Raw genomic sequence first — 15947 nt, forward strand, 5'->3', positions numbered from 1 at the left:
CACGGGAAGCCGACGGGTAAAGAGATCGGTTGTTATCGGATTACGTCGTTGAAGAGAAATTGTTCGAGCCATCTTTCCGAAGTAACAAACAGGCGACGGATGGCCTGGATTGCAGCCATTCAAAGACCAAATATAACGTCCCAGAACACTCCAGCTCACAGGTTAGTCTGCTCCAAGCATTCCCACAAAGGTCAGTGTTTTGTAGTAGTTAATACGTCATTTTTCATAACATAATTGGTGATATAGGTTACAAGCAAGTCTGGCGCTGAACAGAAATTGCCGCGCAATGCTCCTTTGTTTATTGTGCATAAATAGTGAATTGTCCTGACACAATATTGCGTTTCGCTTCTGTTATTACCATGGTACACTGACAAAAACATATACTTTTATTCACAGGGTAAAACAGGTTTTTTTTTGTATCACCAATTGCCCAGTGCGATTACAGCATTATTGTCACTGCTACATTTCTGTAATGCGTACCAGAAATTATTTCCACTACTAATTAATTACCGTTGAGCTTAAAGGTCCTATTATGAAGACGATTTGTGAGACTGGTAAACTTATGATAGGTACGATGGTCTTTCGTTCTACGCGGTGCATTTCAAGGTCCTGTACCCATTCGTTGGTAAACTGTACCTGGGCTTGTTGCAGTGACCTGAAGTTACTAAACTTCATGAGTGTATGCACTCACTCCAAGAACCGTATAATTATAAATATGAGCGTGGTGAAAGTTGGGCAGCACGCTAACGTATTTTGTCCACTCTGTGTGCTCGTACGGGTCTAAACCTTTCACTCCTTTGATTTTTTCCTCGTATCTTTTCTTTGACTTTTCATCATGTCTGTCTTTGTACGGACCGGCATTGTTCTCATTCATTTTGTACATAACTTTTTTGGGGGACAAAGAACAAGCAAGAAGGTATTGGAACCGGAGAATGAACGTTTTGCGGTGCTGCAAATGCTTGCATTTGATGCAGTATTTGGATTGTTTTGCCACGAGTTCCTGGCATGCAATGCACGAAAGTCACGTGGTCTGTCAATCTCTATACTCAAAACTCCTCACCTAGATGATGTCCAAACCGAAACCGCTCCTTTTGACATGGAAGAGTAGCCACTCTATTTTGACCTCTTCTTAAATGACTAAACTCTCCTAATAAATCCCACCACAAGCGTCTGGCACAGTCTTCCACAAGCATCCTTTAGTCACTACCCACAGGTTGTCACCATAAGTTGGGATAGGAATGCAGATCAACTGGTAAATCAACAGCTACAGCTCACCAACATTAGTGCAGGCGCTACACTAGTCCATTTGTTAATAACCCTCTCCTAGCTTCACACCTCATAAACAATACGCCTAGACATGTAAAATTCTCCACATGGGGCTGTAACTCATTCCCAATGGGCACTCCAGCCTTTCCCTATCTGAGGCCTCAGAGGCTGAGGCTTCACTCTTCTGGACAGAGATTTCTGATGCTGTGCCAAAAATGCCAATTACAGCTGGATAGTGTTGTGACAACAACACTGCCTTAGGAAGAAGACAATGAATGTTACCCAAGCCTACATTGGAACCTAAGCGAGAGATATATTGTCAGTTTCCACTCATCCACAGGATAAAAGACTTGCATGAAAGGCAGATGATTAAATTGTGCAGCTGTCAAAAGTCATTTACATGCTACAAACAACACCAGCTGAATATTTTTGCCCCCATTTCAGACGGTGAGAGACTCCTATTGAATAGAGTGCATTATAGCAGTGAAAAGAAATACAAACCACCACCCACTGCAAACTCGATTATAGAATTATCAGCTTTTGGACAATGTCAAAAAAGCCAAATATACAGGCTCCATTTATAGGTAGAATTCATGGCACTGTTGTAAGGGATTGTATTATAGTGCACAGGCAATCCCAATTAAATGCTTGGTGAATTAACTCATCTTTTGTGCTTTCTGTTAGCGTAATGTATATTGACTAAAAACTTTCTGGGTTATGCTACCAGTTAATTGGGGTTCATTAAAAGCAGCTGAACTAACTGACCATTATCTTTATTCTCCCTAATTAGCTGCAAATTAAATTGAAAATTGGTTTCCAGAAAACTTTATCCTAATTTTCCCCAGAAAGTCCCCGAATAATCATACATAGTATAAGACTTTGTTTTTTTCTGGAAAATTCTTCTCAACAAAGACTTAATACAACTAATGTGAGACAGGTTTGTCCCTGATACCAACTGAATCCAGTTAACCTGTAAGGACTGACACCTGAAACCAACTCAATTTGTCCCGTTACTAGAGCATTAAGGAGTGTATGTAATAGGTGAAGAGAAAAGCTGCTCAGGCTGCACAGTTGCCCTTCTGCTTTACTGCTGAAGGGAGACCAAGCTTGACATGAAGCCACTGCGGACAGAAGCACAGCTATAAGAAGCAGATAGATGGATAAGCAAAGAAAGGACCACTGAATCATTAATAATGCACCGAAATTCCACCTGACAGGTACAGAAGACAGACAGGAACATACAGAGATAGACATGAGCAAAATGAAAAGTCAAAAGTTGAAAGGAGAGACAGGCAGAGGAAGAGGCAAGCTGTTACCTTAAGAGACAGGCAGCACAGTGAACAGACAACACTACAGACAGACAGGGAGCTGAATGGGAAAGACAGACCTGGAATGAAGGTTAATCATTTACATGAGAATAGCAAGCCTGGATGGTAATTTCAGCAGCCTGATGACATGTCAGACGAACAGAAGGGCTAATGGGCTCGATGTAGCAGCAGCAGGCTGGGAAACATTGGATATCTCCTGCAGGGAAACTCCAGCCTATTTCCCCTCAAGCTTCAAGTGTAATACTGGAACTTTGAACAATGAACACACACACACTCACACACAGAGACAGGCGTAAATCAGTACTTGATTAGTTGGCAATTCGTAAACACAACAGGTTTCCAATTAAAGTTAAATTCGCATTTTAAATCAAATTCACTGAGAAAGTGATTACAGTGGCACAATAAGTCTTAACGTCTATTCCAGCATAATTGCAGCAGCTTTACTGATAATTGTCAGCGCTGCCCGAGAAAAGAACACGAACACTGCTATTAACATTTGGCAAGAAGATGTGGCTGACGAAATTAGTTTTTACTGATGAAAATGTGGCTGCAGACGGAGTGAAACTAATGACTACACCAGAAAACAGACTGCAAAGAAAAGGAGACAACTTCTAAGAAGCTCATTTAAAACACGGAAAGCAGATGGATGGGAAAGGGGGGTAAAAATTCTACAAGGATAAAAAAAGAGGCTTATGTGAGAAATGAGCGATAAACTGTAAGAACAGGAAATCAAAATGAAGGAAGATCTAAACAGAGAGGTGGGGAGCCCAGAATAGTGAGTGATTCATCCCACAGGTTTTGGTAAGACAGACATTTATCTTCAACGAGCCTCTTGCCAGAGCTTTTCAGGCTTTTCTGCACCCAGATGTAAAAATACAGTGACTGCAAAAAATATTGAGTGTGCCACCTTTCAAAAGAATCTGCCATCTATATAAAAACAAGAATGTGTATATCGCTCTGAAGCGATACACAACATATAAACACATTTATCACTGCTTAGCTGAGCTTTTTGTGTGATAAAACTATGTGGCAAACAATAACATCGTCATTTCAGACGTGGTTTTTATTTGTTCAGCAAGTCTGCCAAGCACACTTCACGTCTCAACTGAGTCCCACAAAGTGGCAAAAAATGGCTGGCTGAATCCAGTAACGCATATGCTCGTCCTGCATTTGCACATTGATTTCATCACAAACTCAAACCTGCGCAGAGAGCGAGCATGTGCAAGAAGCCAAGAGTGCTTGAACACTACGTGTTTCACAAAGGGGACGTCATTTAAATTTATATCAGCTATTTTTTCAGTTGTTTTTTTTAATGAGCAGAGACAGAAATTTTAAATGTACCTATGTGTTCCCGTGTATTTCATATATCATATATTTCTGCCTGTTTGAACACAAAGGCCTGACATTGTTTGAAAATGGAAAGTTTGTGTAATCAGAATCAGAATCAGAAAGGGTTTTATTGCCAAATGTTGAGCGGGTTTACAACATTAGGAAATTGCTGCGGTGCTTCAGTGCAAACATACTGTTATAAATACTGTTATAAATTAAGCTTAAATAGACATGAAAATAAAAATGAGAGTAATAAGTTATACATTAGATCTTTATTCTCTGAAGAAACAGAAAAATGTAACAGTGCACTGAAATAGTTTCATAAACCACTGGCCACAAATAACTCTACACAGTACATTTTGGATATATGCTCAAGACTATCACCACCAGCAACAATGTCTCCAAGCTGTTTTACAATTTATGGCTAGGTTTTAAAGTTAAGCATTAGCAACCACTGTTGTCATTGCTGGAGTCAAGCAAGCCAAGCAAATCAATGATGTAGTCAAGCAGTAGAGCACCTGCTCTATACCTGCTGAGCTACAGCCATCTCTAATAACAAAAAGTCTTTGAAGTTAAAGCCCAAATTTAATAATACATGCATTTATATGTAAAAGGTATTTCAGGGCTTTGATAATCTCTGTTCATTTAGTGAGTAAATGAACTGAAAGGGAAGCTGCTCCTCTGAGAACAGCTACAGCAGCCAGAGTTTTTGCAGCATCAGCAGCCGCAGAAGCAGCAGTAGGAGTTGAAAATGAGACGGAGGCGTTCATTAATTCATCGATTTCCTCAGCAAACAGCCGGGATCGTGTGGGCTTTGCACCGTTAATACAGCTGGGAAGGAAATGTGACACACACGGCTCTCCTGATCTGCCACTACAACTTGATTTGAAAAATGCAGTAGTAGAATGACAGCTGAACCTGATTTATGAAGCCATCAGCAGCACAGTGGCCATTCATTACCCTCCTACTCCTAATGTCTGCGTTTTTGCAACTTGACGTGATTTTTACTGATTATTTTTTACAGTTATGATCCACGAGTATCGTGTATGACCTGACATTCATGGCACTGAATTTGTCATTAATTATCATTTTTAATTAATCAAGAATCTGGCCGCTTGAGGGAGCAACACTGATAAATTATTAGCATGTAGAGTGGCTTTTCCTTGACTAAATTCTAAGCCGTGCTCAAAACAAGTTGTTAAGTTAGTCTGTCTGCATTTTGGCACTGCACGAGTAGAACACACTCATGTCCTGAAAGTACTTTAGCTTTGAATTCAAAAGTGAAGTTTTAAACATTAAAGAGTTAGTGTAAATATTAAATATATGTCTATTATAGATTAAAATTGATGACGTGGAGTTATTGGCATAATTACCAAGGCTGTGACCCTGGAGAAGGCGCCACATTGAATGAAAAAGGACAAATATGTAGAGTTCTTATTTGGTTAGGTTTGTGCAAAAAAAACTACTTGGTTACATTAAGGCACAGATCATATCAACTCTAATGTGTTTTACAGCATCATGGGCCACAGGTTCTAACTATGAATGATGCAGTGAATGACAGTGGGATTATGGTGGATTTTTCCCACACACAGAAATGTGGGTGCTTCTCTCTATTGGCTCATTACAGCTGCTGCTTCATCACTTGCCAAGCCAACAAACCATGTCCTTAACACTTCTTCAGAGATGCCCTTCATAAAAAGCAGGATGTTGCAAACAGCACCCTTACTGCTGTTAAATTGCACTGCAATTTAACAAGTTGAAATAAAAGGCGGTAGGGAAGCTGATGTAGTCTATAAAATCAAATATGCGGTTGGTTGTCGGTAGTCATTCAAGTTTTTATTTTGTGTTTTGGATTTCTTTTTTGTTGGGATAGGTTAATTGAACAATCTAAATTGCCCATAGGTGTGAATGCGGGAGTGAATGTGAGTGCAACTGGTTGTCTGTCTCTGTGTGTTGGCCCTGCGACAGACTGGTGACCTGTCCAGGGTGTACCCCGCCTCTCGCCCTATGACAGCTGGGATAGGCTCCAGCGCCCCCTGCGACCCTGAAAAGGATAAGCGGAAGCGAATGGATGGATGGATTTTTTTTTGTGAGTCTGTTGTAAAATCTGATATACAAAATTCTTTTTTTCTTTTATTTAGTTAGTGGTAGTTTTCACATTGAAACAGCAGTGGTATAATGGTGGCATAATCAAAGATGAATGGAATAGGAAACAGATCATCCTCCCAACAGTGTCCTGTTTGCAGTCACAGGATCACAAGTTCTGGAAGTGAAAGTCAATGTCTTTGTACTGCAGAGTGTTTCAGGGTGTTAAAATCAGAGGGGGATACATTTTTATCCCCACCGGGCTTAAAAAAAATCCTTTAGAAGAAGCAGGGACGTGTAGACCCGGTCAAATTACACCCTAATTTCATCCCAGAATAAACTCACAAATAGCTCCGGCCACAAAGACTGAAAAAAAGTCCTTTGATTGCTGTTTACCTCCTGCAGTCTTTATTTCACAAATCAGTCAAAAGTCAGTGACATCACTTCCACTACCACCAATAAGGACAACATAGTGGGGAAAAAAGGCCTTTTTCAGAACATGCCAATAACAGGAAAAGCACAGGCAGTTCATTAACCAAAATTATGCTCTATGTAAGGATGCCAGTAAGTCGTAGCAGTGTGACAGTGTGCCAGAAAGAACAATAGCAGACTTGGGAAACTGTAGCAAGTAAATGGTATCCATTACTAATTTAAGTTTGGTCTTTTTATGGTAATGGTAAACTGATATACTTAATCACATTGAGGAAAATAAAAAAATATAAGGCGGTAGATCTTTTTTCCCCCATTCTAGATTGTCTTTCATCTTGAGAGTCACTGTTTCTAGTTCCTATTTTACTTTTTCTGCCTGTGATCTTGAACACTGCAGTGTATACCCTGGACATTTCGCCAATCCGACGCAGGGCTAATACGGAGAGATAGACCATTCACACTCACATTCACACCTATCGCCAGTTTAGATCCAACAGTTACTGAGTGGATGTCTTTGGACTGAGGGGACCTGGACAGAACCCACACAAAGACGGGGAGAACATGCAAACTCAGAACACAGAAAGGAGTGGTGGTGGTGGTGTCAAACTTAGGACCTTCTTGCTGTGAGGCAACAGTGCTAACCGTACTAATTTTTATTAGGAATTTTATTTTGAAAGTAATTCACACCTGTGATATCCTAATTGCTTCTATCCTTCCTTTATTTCTCAGTCAGCCCTACATCATCTTGTCTCCCTCCCCCTGTCTCTGTGAGCCTTGCTGTCCACCTGCTCACCCATCTTTGGTTGCCTTTATGTTTCTTCTTTTGAGTTGTGTTACCATTTGGATTTGATTTTAAACCCGTTAAGTTTTTCACTTTGTTCTCCAGTAAATTTTATTAACACTATCTCCAGCTGATTTTCCAAACTGTCGGGGTGTCTGCATTTATTACCTCATTTTAACTTCTTGTCACCTTTGCTCTATGACTTGCCAAAATCTCTACACTTTTCAAACCATCATTTATGCAATACAATGAAAAGAGAACTTGATTTGTCATTAACCTAAAGTTAAGCAACATTTCAGAGCAAAGTCGTTGCCTTGTAAGACAGGAAAACAAATTGGCAACAGCCTCGGCTGTAGCACAATTTTTCCATGCTCGGATTCTTTGTTTCCCAGGTGGTGGAAATCATTCAGATCCAGATTAAACCCATCTCACCCTCCCAGCTGATTTAGAGCTTTGATGTCAGGATAAAACACTGAAGCCTGCTCCCTGCAGAACACTCCACAACAAACCACAATCTTCATTTTGTCGAAGCTTCACATCAGCATCCAACACAAGATTCCCTGCTGGGTTTTCATGCTGGACAAACACCACACAGCTATCCTTCTAGTATCAGCATCCAATACAAATGGCATCAACAGAGAATAAAGACAAAGCAACTGGTGCGTATTCTTCTGTTTTGTCTCGTCTTATAAATTATTCTGATCCTCTGTCTACCTCTAAACTAGTCACCAGTGGGCTGTCTGTTTGTCTGAGTAAATCAAGTAAGGAAAAAAATCCTGTTTGGTGTTTTGTGCTTTGAGGCCAGAGCTTCACAAAAGTATTTCTTCAGCTGATCTCCACAGCTGCAGAGCAACGCCTCTGTTTTAAAATGCTATTCCCCACTCAAGAAGCATCATACCAACAAACAGATCCACAAGATCATTTGCATCATTGCATCTACATTTAAGAAATGTTATGGTTTTAAAGCACATTTAACTCTCTGTCTGCCAAGTAAGTTTCTACTACTGTGTGTATATAAAAAATATTATTGTACACACTATATTTAAACATTGAATAAAATAAATAATAAGGATTAGAAAAACCTGGCCAGTATTCATCTGTAGTGAGATTATCAGTAGGGCTGGGTATCATTTCTACAACTGATTCAATCCTGATTCACAAGGTCCTGATTTAATTCAATTCAATTTAATTTTGACTCAGAAATATTATAATTATGATCATTTGTCTTTGTATATGTAGTGTCAAAATAAGCCTTCACACCTTGTATATTAAAAATATTTAATTCAAACGTATTTGAATATTTCTCTGCAATTACATACTCAGTGTAAACTTGGTATAAAAACAAAGCTGACACTTGTGAGACTTCATCAGAGTTGCAAGCGTCACAGCAGATGCCTTTGTGTCAATGTGACTGAGGATAAAACACTGAAAAATATGAAGGAGATTTTCCTGGCCAGGAAATTTGCTTTCTTGTTGGAGGTCATCAAAAAAACAAAACAAAAACAGCACCCAACAACACTGTACAAACATTTGACTGGTGCACAATAAGCAAGCAAATAATGCAGAATAGGGATTTTTGATGGGAAACTGTTCTTGAAGTACACAGAGAGAGCTGTGCAGGAAGTGGGATTTTATTGTGTTGGAAGCAAAATAGCCAAAGTAACAGGAAATTCATGACAATGTTTTTCAAACGTGAAGCATAGTTTTGATCTTATGCTGCTGGTTCAGTGAATTTTGGTTGGAGAGTAACGAAACCTGCAGTTTTAGAATCTGTGAGATGTCGGCTTTCAGTATCTGCCGGTATGTAGGTGTTATCGTGTGAATCTGTTTACCTGCTCTTTAATCCTTTGCTGTTTTAACTGTTTGGTTGTTGTGGTTGAAATGAGCCCCAACAAATTCAGCATCCTGGATGAACAGGACTCCACTCACCATCGCACCATTCCAGGAAATTCAACTGAGCCAGGCTCCCAAAAGAAACCTGCATCTCCACTGGCCGGTTCCACAACCTTACAAAGAAACCAAACTTCTTGAGCTTCTCCATGGCCTCCTGCACTGCCTTGCACTACACAGCCAGGCTGTTCCACAGCCGATCCTGCCTTTCTCAGTTCAGGTATATTAACTATAGTGGGGGTGATTTAAACAGACATGTAGAAGTTGAAAAGAACAACTTCAGTGTATTTACTTTATTTATTAATAGACTCGATTAGCTTTTCTCAAAATGTAAATGAGCCCTTTCATCATTTTTCATGCATCTCCTGACTGCATAGAAGATTTAACAGATTTAATCTCTAATCTGACCACTCTCCCCCAACACAAAATCTTGAATAATCGGGCCCCATCATATCTTCAAGACAGCAAAGAAAAACATCAAGGTTCATTTACCATTTATCTATACATAAGGAAACGTTTTTTGACAAAGCATGTGAAATACAAGAATTAGGTCATGAAACACAATTATTTTGAACCTCCAGCACTTTAAACAAATCCACAGCCAAAGTCCTACTCATTAAGCACAACAGGTATCTGTGAATGACCCACTCCCCAACAACAGTAAAACCTCACCGTCTCTTCTGTTGAGTTTGGCAAAGCCAGGCGCATGGCTGGTGGACAGCTGTGAAGAGCTCCTGAAGGATGATGGAGGCAGGCTGGAGACCAGTGGTCTGTCACACACCTCTGTCACCGATAAAAAAAGAGCAGAAAAAACATGCAAGGTTAGAACTTCATACAAAATATTGTGAAAAGTTTGTCAAAAAGTCAATAGTCAAAAAGATTCATAAGAGGTTGTATGTTTGTGCTTTCAATATCTTCTGCACTACAGACGAAATGGAAATGAAGGAAACTATGAAGAGGTGTGCATCATGACCGATATGTGACCCATCACGTATCTTTAAATTGTATTTCTAAATCATGTATCAAATGAATGATTACTCTCAGTTCACTGCACTTTTGTTGGCATATGCGTTGTTAGTCCTAGATGAAATAAATATTAATTTAACATTAATGTTTGTATTCCTTTACATTTACATGTGTTTCCTCAAAATGATCTAATACTGTGTAGCTGTTGTAATCATCTTTGTAACACATGAGGAAAATCCACTGATTGGGTAATGCAAACAGGTCTGATTCTGGACCAACTGTAAAACGTGGAGTATCATCGGCTTTTCTAAATACACTGATGGGTGATGAAATGCTTCTCCCACTAAAAATGTTAGGTCCAGATGAACAGAATCAACTTTTTGGGACTGACACTAATGTTATGCTCTTCTTTTCAGCCTCTTGGGAGTTTTTCTGGTTTCCTATGGTTTAAATTTGCCCTGAGAGAATCTCGCATTAACTACTGATTATTTTTCTGATTTAACTTCTGATAATTGGACATCAGAATGGATTTTGACCAGTCTCTCAGAAACTCTAAATCTTTTGGGTTTCTTGGCTGCTGCTTGGCAACTTGAAGCTCCAGCTCACTCAGCAGATTTTCTATAGGATTGTGAGCTAGAGAGGTGCTAGGCCACTTCATGAGCTTAATGTGCGTCTTCCTTAGCCACTCCTTCATTGACTTGGAAGTATTTTTTTGGATCATGATTATGCTGGAAGTCCTATTAAAGACACATCTTAAGTGATCTGGCTGCGGGAAGATTTTACAATGCAAGTTGTCCCCTCAATGCAGTGAAGTCATTCTGTACGCTTGGAAACATTATGCTTTCTGTTTTCTGGTGTGCTTGCATGTAAGAATAGCAATTTTTAGGTCATACTCAGCATTTCTCTTCCTCCAAGTACAGCGGGTTGAGTCGATGCTAAAGGGCTCAATTTTGGTTTCATCAGAGCACATCACTTTCTTACAAGACTTTCCTGAGTCATTTAGACGTTCATCTGTAGGAATCTGTAGGTCAAAATTCAGAGTCGGTTCCAGGAGATCAAATATTTATTTATGCAAGTCAATGTATAACTTTTTGCTGGATTTTTGGTTGATATTCTGTCCCTCTCGGTTAAAATTAAACTACCATAAATACTGCTGACTCTTCATTTTTCTGTAAGAGAGCAAACTCACAAACAGGGGATAAACTAATAATCATTTCCCCCATTGAATTATAAACTAACATACTATACAATAAAAAACAATGTGTGTAATGAATGTTTGTTTTGAGATTGCCTTTAGTCTGAACAGTGCATCATGCTGCCCAGACATGAGCTCCACAAATTGTGTAATTATTCGCTAAAGCAAACTTTTTTTTAATTTGTCTCATTAAGATACCACAGAGTGCTTGGAGGTGTTATCAGTTGTAAGTTTAATGTCAGAACATGCCTGTCACATTCATCTCCAGTCTCTCACTGAACCAATCAAAATCTTAAAAGAGATTGGATTACAGTCTCTAAGCTCATCTTCGGAGTCGAAGACGCGTCTGAGTGATTCATATAACAGAGATAAACAACAGAAACCATGCTGAGGAAATCACAGTATCAGATGCAATTGGAAATGGATCAGCCTACATCTCTTAGCATGTGTAAAAACCACTGAATTGTTATAAACAGCAGGAGAGGAGCTTCAAATGATCGCCTTTTCAGGATCAAAGACATGCTGTGTTGCTCTCAACTTGATCGCTGTGCATTTTGATTTATCCGGTATGGCTGAGGGGCTTTTAATGCCTTCAGACAACACTTGGAGAAGCAAACAGTCCTTAAAATTGAAAAGCTAACATCTAATGAGTGTTTCATACGACAGCTATTCATCAATCCTATCGACTCTGAGTATAACAACATGAGTGGCAGAGTGGAGTCTAATCATTGAGAAGCAGGTTTAATGTTCCCTGGGTTGAAACAGGTCTTTCAGCTGTAATGGCCTCATATTAGATGAATGAACAGTCTAATAATGTCCAGTTGGATGAGTAAATGGTGTAATTCTGCCTCGATAGATAAATGAGTGTTGCAATCATGTCGCCTTGTGGAGATGAATGGCATCCTGAGTGACTCATTACAGGCTGGATACTGATGTGGATGAATCGGTGTTGTCAAAAGAAACCTTGGTTTACAGATGATGTCCTGCAATCAAAACATCACATCACTAATGATGAAGAAGATCATTTGATTGTTTGCTTGTTTATGTATATATTATTTCATCTCATTATTTGTAGATAATGATTTTTTTACAGACTTAATTCTGACAGTTAATTGAACCTGAGGTGAGCAGAAAACAACAAAACAAACAAACAAACAAAAAAAAGCCAGAATTTGGAAAACAGACAGCTTTCCATCTCCTGCAGCTCTCCTTCTGTTCTCAGTCTCTCCCACCAGACAAGTAGGAGGCTTTGTGCTAAAATTAAGCTAGTCCCGATGTTGGTTTCACCCTGAATTTAAACCCTGCTGGCCCAAGTAAAATCTACTTAACTCTTTGCAACACCCAATACTTTCTTACTCTTTATGCTGGTCATCTCATCTGGTCTGGAGAAAACAGTGGAAACCAGTGTGTCTAAAGCCTGAAAACAGCCCAGAGCCTACCCCAGATTAAAGGCAGTAAAACTGAATATATGGAGTAACAATTTACTAACCAAGAAATCAACACACAATACAAATTAAATTTTAGTTTTACGAGATTGTCGTTGGTCTGCACGGCGTAATCGTATCTCACAGATATACACACAGATTCAGCCGCAAACATAAGCTAAAGCCAAACTAACACCTCCTCCCTCTAAATCCTCTCTGTTAATGGATGTTGTTCTCCACCACTGAGACAAGAGCCAATTACTATGATTCACGCAGCAGTCCAATCTGGGCCCACAACTCTGACAACAAGGCTTTAGTTTCGATTACTCTGTCAACATCAGTGCACTTCATCTCAACAACACAAGGTCTTCATCCGCTCTCCCAATATTCACCAAGACCCAGTGCTTTTACTTGTTGATGAGAAATACCACACCATTTAAATGAGTGAGTGACACAGATTTCATAATATCCATATTCAACACACTCTATATGGACAAAAAAAATGGGTAAAGTATGCGTTTACAAATATTCGTGAAAGAATGGGCTATTTGAAAGAGCTCACCGAGTTCAAGTATGGTACTGTGATAGGATCCCATCGTTACAACTACTCAATCTGTAAAATTTCTTCCCCCCTAGATATTCCATGATTAACCGTACGAGACATTATTGCAAACTGGTGTGTTTAGGAACCACCACTAAACAGCAGAAAGTTGTGCTGTCTGCCGACTCAATAACTGAAGAGGTGCAAGCCTGCTCTGGCATTAACATCAAAACAACAAGTGTCCATACAATATATGTCAGGGTCCTGGGTCTCCTGACCCAGCATGTTTAGTTCTTTGTGATTTTTGTATTATTGTACTTGTGTGAGTTATTCTATGGTTTCTAGTTTCGATCCCTTGCCCTTCATGTTTCTCTGTGTCCCCTCTGTTCTGTGTAAGTCTGTGTCTGCATGTTTGAGTTTCCCTCTGTGTCTTTTGGTTCTTAGAGTCCTCTGCCTTATGGTTTATGTCTCTGTGTTTCTTAGTTGCTGTCTCCACCGTGTCAAGTTTGCGTCTCTGTGTGATACTTCCTGTTTTACTTTGATGGGGCGTGTCTTATGTGAATGCGTCCTGCTTTGCTTGTCTCATCAGTCCTGATTTCTCCCAGCTGTGCCCTCCTTTGTCTCATTCCCCTCGTTACTTCCCAGTGTATCTAAACCCTGTGTTTCTCTGAGTCAGTGTCGCGTCGTCCCTCTTGCTGTGTGGATCTCCCTGTGAGTTTTAGTTTGTTGTTTCCCAGTTTAGTTTTTTTTGTATGCCCATTTTTCTGTGACCAGCAAATAAAGCTGTGGTTTCGAGTTCATCCCTTGAGTCTGTGAGTCCTGCACTTTGAGTCCTCATCTCGTGCCTGCCACACGGCATTTCATGACAATATATTTCACTTTGTAGGTAGCAATGTCAATTTAATAAACCAGTTAATTTTTATCATAGTTTTCATCAGCGGCCTTTTCTAAAGAAAACAAGTTGATAATTGAATGAAAACTAAAAAAGAAGGACAAAGACTATGACAAAATGTATTGAGATTTTTGTCACGAATAAAAAGGAAAATGAAATTTATTCTGCAAGTTTAAATCAGAACTAGTTATGTAGAAAGGTGGGACGAGTTTGGAAAGTAGCCAATTACAAGTAATTTCCTTGTGCAGTAAGGTTAGACACACAAATCTGATCTGCTGCAGACAAACAGGGTGGGACGGGGAGTACAGCTAACTCCCATGCTCCCTGTTTCTCAGGAAAATGTGACAGAAGGGAAATGTGTTTCATTTGATGTCAATGAAAATAAGATACCCCAAAAGTTGATTCTGTTCATCTGGATGTAGCGATTTCAGTGGGAGAAACGTTTCATCACTCATCCAAGTGACTTCTTCAGTCTCAGCTGACTGCAGGTTTCCCCAGTCTTATAAATAGTACATTTGCATAATGACTGAAACCAGCCCACTGAATTGACAATGGGCTGGGAGGTCAGTTCCTTAATCTTAATTATGCAAAGTCTCATGACCATTGATCAACAGCCACTGATCAAAACCCACTGGTCATTGGCCATGAGTACCTGTCACAGAGAGTTGGGGGATGGCTGCAATCACAGCATTGAAAGATGTACCCTTAGGCCTCCTCCTCGATTCAGAGATGGCCTTTCCCTTTTCATGTGTTCATAAGATTGGGGGAAACCTGGACTCAGCTGAGACTGAAGAAGTCACTTGGATGAGTGACGAAACATTTCTCCCACAAAACGCTACGTCCAGATGAACAGAATCAACTTTTGGAGATTTACTTACAGTGGGGCAAAAAAGTATTTAGTCAGCCACCGATTGTGCAAGTTCCCCCACTTAAAATGATGACAGAGGTCAGTAATTTGCACCAGAGGTACACTTCAACTGTGAGAGACAGAATGTGAAAAAAAAATCCATGAATCCACATGGTAGGATTTGTAAAGAATTTATTCGTAAATTAGGGTGGGAAATAAGTATTTGGTCACCTCAAACAAGGAAAATCTCTGGCTCTCACAGACCTGTAACGTCTTCTGTAAGAAGCTTTTCTGTCCCCCACTCGTTACCTGTATGAATGGGACCTGTTTGAACTCATCATCTGTATAAAAGACACCTGTCCACAGCCTCAAACAGTCAGACTCCAAACTCCGCCATGGCCAAGACCAAAGAGCTTTCGAAGGACACCAGGAAAAGTATTGTAGACCTGCACCAGACTGGGAAGAGTGAATCTACAATAGGCAAGCAGCTTGGTGTGAAAAAATCAACTGTGGGAGCATCAGAAAATGGAAGACATACAAGACCACTGATAATCTCCCTCGATCTGGGGCTCCACGCAAGATCTCATCCCGTGGGGTCAAAATGATCATGAGAACGGTGAGCAAAGATCCCAGAACCACACGGGGGGACCTGGTGAATGACCTGCAGAGAGCTGGGACCAAAGTAACAAAGGTCACCATCAGTAACACACTACAACGGCAGGGAATCAAATCCCGCAGTGCCAGACGTGTTCCGCTGCTGAAGCCAGTGCATGTCCAGGCCCGTCTGAAGTTTGCCAGAGAGCACATGGATGATACAGCAGAGGATTGGGAGAATGTCATGTGGTCAGATGAAACCAAAGTAGAACTTTTTGGTATAAACTCAACTCGTCGTGTTTGGAGGAAGAAGAATACTGAGTTGCATCCCAAGAACACCATACCTACTGTGAAGCATGGGGGTGGAAACATCATGCTAT

General features: G+C 40.1%; 1 protein-coding gene across 4 annotated transcripts in view; it reads right to left on the minus strand.

Annotated features, from left to right (window-relative positions):
* LOC308412922 (contactin-associated protein-like 4) overlaps nucleotides 1-15947 on the minus strand; it is a 126700-nt gene that overhangs the window by 75150 nt on the left and 35603 nt on the right. For 2 of the 4 annotated variants that reach the window (XM_080907618.1, XM_080907617.1), the window contains exon 2: nucleotides 9781-9891. In XM_080907618.1, the coding sequence (XP_080763744.1) occupies nucleotides 9781-9891 (111 nt within the window). Of the gene's footprint in view, nucleotides 1-9050; nucleotides 9225-9780; nucleotides 9892-15947 lie in introns of those variants that run through there. The other 2 variants (XM_080907619.1, XM_080907620.1) reach the window with 2 other exon arrangements.

Source organism: Rhamphochromis sp. 'chilingali' (assembly GCF_963969265.1).
Source record: "Rhamphochromis sp. 'chilingali' genome assembly, chromosome: 16".
NCBI classification, from domain to species: domain Eukaryota; kingdom Metazoa; phylum Chordata; class Actinopteri; order Cichliformes; family Cichlidae; genus Rhamphochromis; species Rhamphochromis sp. 'chilingali'.